At 42.5% G+C, this 2,487-nt stretch overlaps 1 protein-coding gene across 1 annotated transcript; it reads right to left on the bottom strand.

Moving 5' to 3' along the window:
- Positions 1-261: 261 nt before the first annotated feature.
- LOC103695862 lies at positions 262-1,476 on the bottom strand. Its single transcript, XM_008777292.3, has one exon. It carries the CDS (start codon positions 1,298-1,300, stop codon positions 680-682), a length of 621 nt encoding a protein of 206 aa, XP_008775514.1. The 5' UTR covers positions 1,301-1,476; the 3' UTR covers positions 262-679.
- Positions 1,477-2,487: the final 1,011 nt, after the last annotated feature.

Raw genomic sequence — 2,487 nt, forward strand, 5'->3', positions numbered from 1 at the left:
TAATCTAAAGGTAAATAGAGACGGTGGCAGAAGCCAGATGATGATAAACAAGAAACCTATTCAACACCCAGAATAGGACCTTTTCACCTATCCAAGTTTCCAAACCCATACATGATAGGGCCACGTCAATGAAAAGATAAGCTATCTATTCAAACTCATTGCATCACATTGAGAAACTTCTCTCACCAAACGCCAACATAATCATGACAGCAAGAATGCATCACAATAGCATGAGTTATAATTATTAAGAAAACAAGCAACTAAGGGAGAATGATAACCACATATAGGCATATAAACAACCACTCGAAATAGAAGTTTTTTTAACACTTCGAACCATTATGTGACGGGTAATATTAAAAAACATAACCCATCTTCACTCTCCCTGACATCCACAAAGCTCAATATACCCACTTAATTAATCATAATAACATAGATATAACAAGAGTAGTAGTCATAATGCACACCCCCACCCACCCAAGAAAAAAAGAAAGAAAAATGGAAAAGAGCAAATACAATGAAATAATATGTAGTTGTGCAACATGAGATGCAGCAATCAAACATACACCAAACTCCCTTCCCATCTAAAATGCTGGAAGGTTCTGAACACCATATGTGAAAGCAACGCATCTGTACGTATGTACATAGACATGCATCACGCATACGTATGCGTACAATTCCATCACGCTCCTCTTGCAAGCATCTCCTGGTACTCCATCTCCTGGTACTGAAGCAAAGCAATGCGGCTCTGGGCCCGTAATTGCTCATAGAACCTCCTGATAAACTCCTCAGCCTCATCATCCACCTCTTGGCCAGAATCGTCACCTTCCTCATCCTCAGTTGAATAGTTCGAGATCCTAACAGAGAAAGGTGAGGGTGAGGAAAGCGGGCTACACCTCTCCCCCGGGGCAAGTTCTTGTGATAGAAATGAACACTGGGGGGAGTACTCAATTCTTGGCAACACCACGGCAGGCCGCGGGGTCTCGTCGGGCTCTTCGACGACGGCATTTAGGCAAGGAAAGTAGTTGTGGCGGCGCTTCACGTGGAAAAAAACCGGGTTAGGGCTGTTGCTGCATGAGAACTCGTACTCTCGTAGGCCGAAGCTTGGGGCATGGGGTGGCCGAGTGTGGTGGTGGAACATGAGATTGCCGAGGGACTTACCGAGGAGCTTCCCTCTCTTCATCATGAGGTTCATGTCTATAACTAGCCTCCTCTTGGAAATAAAGCCCTTCCTCATCATGAAGAAGGCGACGCGGAGGTAGTTCCATAGCTTTTTAGCAGCGGCAGGAGAGTGGAGCTCCATTTCGAGAGATCGAAGGTGGTGGTGATCGAAATATGATATGATAATACTATGTGGCTTTCTTATGGGCTTCTAATCTCTACGAGGTTATGAAACCTCGCAGAGAATAAGAAAGCCCTTATGGAAGAGAATGCGAGGGGGAGGACCGTGGGTTTATTTGTAGATAGGAGAAGAAGGCAAGGGAAGGGAGAATAAAGAGCACGAGAGGAAAGGTACTCAAAGAAACAAATGCTTAGCGCACAAGAGAAGAGGACGGTGGTGGGGGACCCATGAGCGCGCCTTTACTGAAAACGCCAGCTCAAGTGATACCCGCGTCTCGGCAAAGGGAAAGGCATCGTCAGACAGTCTGAGATTACAAGGCTTGAAACTTTCAAAGTTTGGTACAGCAAAGAAAAAGTTAGAGAGAACATTTGAAATAGGAGAATCAGAGATGCACCATAGAAATAAATCGAGATGAGATATACAAAATAAACAGAAATCCGACACAAGCATTTTGTATAAAATCCATAAAAATTGAGATGTATGATTGATGTGTGGTGCATCATACAGTGGTGTGCCCCCACATAGAAAATAGGAGTTATTAATCATCTCTATGTTCAACTTTTTCTCTTTTAATCACATAAAAAAAAAACCCCTACTCTTTCCAATTTTAAATAAGGGGACATGCGAGAAACTACTCGATTCACTGAATGGTCAAATGTTAAAAGCTTTAGCATGGAAACTAAGTAACAAGAATCCGACATTATGAACATGTACTCGCCCTTTACAATAAAGCAATATAGAGGTGGTGGAAAATACAAAGGACAAGAAGGTCGACAACCACGTTTCAATAATTGGAGCAATAAACAAACCACATGTCAAATACATATGTGGTCAGATTAAAGAAAAAGAAGGCCTATTTCGGCTTCATACGTAAGTGGCTACTCATCTGAGCGCATCACTGCCAAATAACTAATATAAAGGGCATGGCATTGTCATAACCTGATTTGATTTTCTGTCATTTTTAAAGAAGCCCGTAGCTCAGTAGCACATAAAAAGGATCCTTGTGCACTTAAACCTATGAACAAAAGGAAACAAGGTAAAATGAAAAGAGATGGGCCACAATGATCGATGATGGTACTCGGGATCTTTGCAGGTGCAATGTCCGCAAACAAACTGGGTTGGCTCTACTCCAACCTGTGGTCCAGCAT

This window comes from Phoenix dactylifera, unplaced genomic scaffold (assembly GCF_009389715.1).
Source record: "Phoenix dactylifera cultivar Barhee BC4 unplaced genomic scaffold, palm_55x_up_171113_PBpolish2nd_filt_p 000618F, whole genome shotgun sequence".
NCBI lineage: Eukaryota > Viridiplantae > Streptophyta > Magnoliopsida > Arecales > Arecaceae > Phoenix > Phoenix dactylifera.

Bases quoted from the DNA above. Each gene is read 5' to 3' on its own strand.
- LOC103695862 (XM_008777292.3), bottom strand. From the start codon at position 1,300: ATGGAGCTCCACTCTCCTGCCGCTGCTAAAAAGCTATGGAACTACCTC.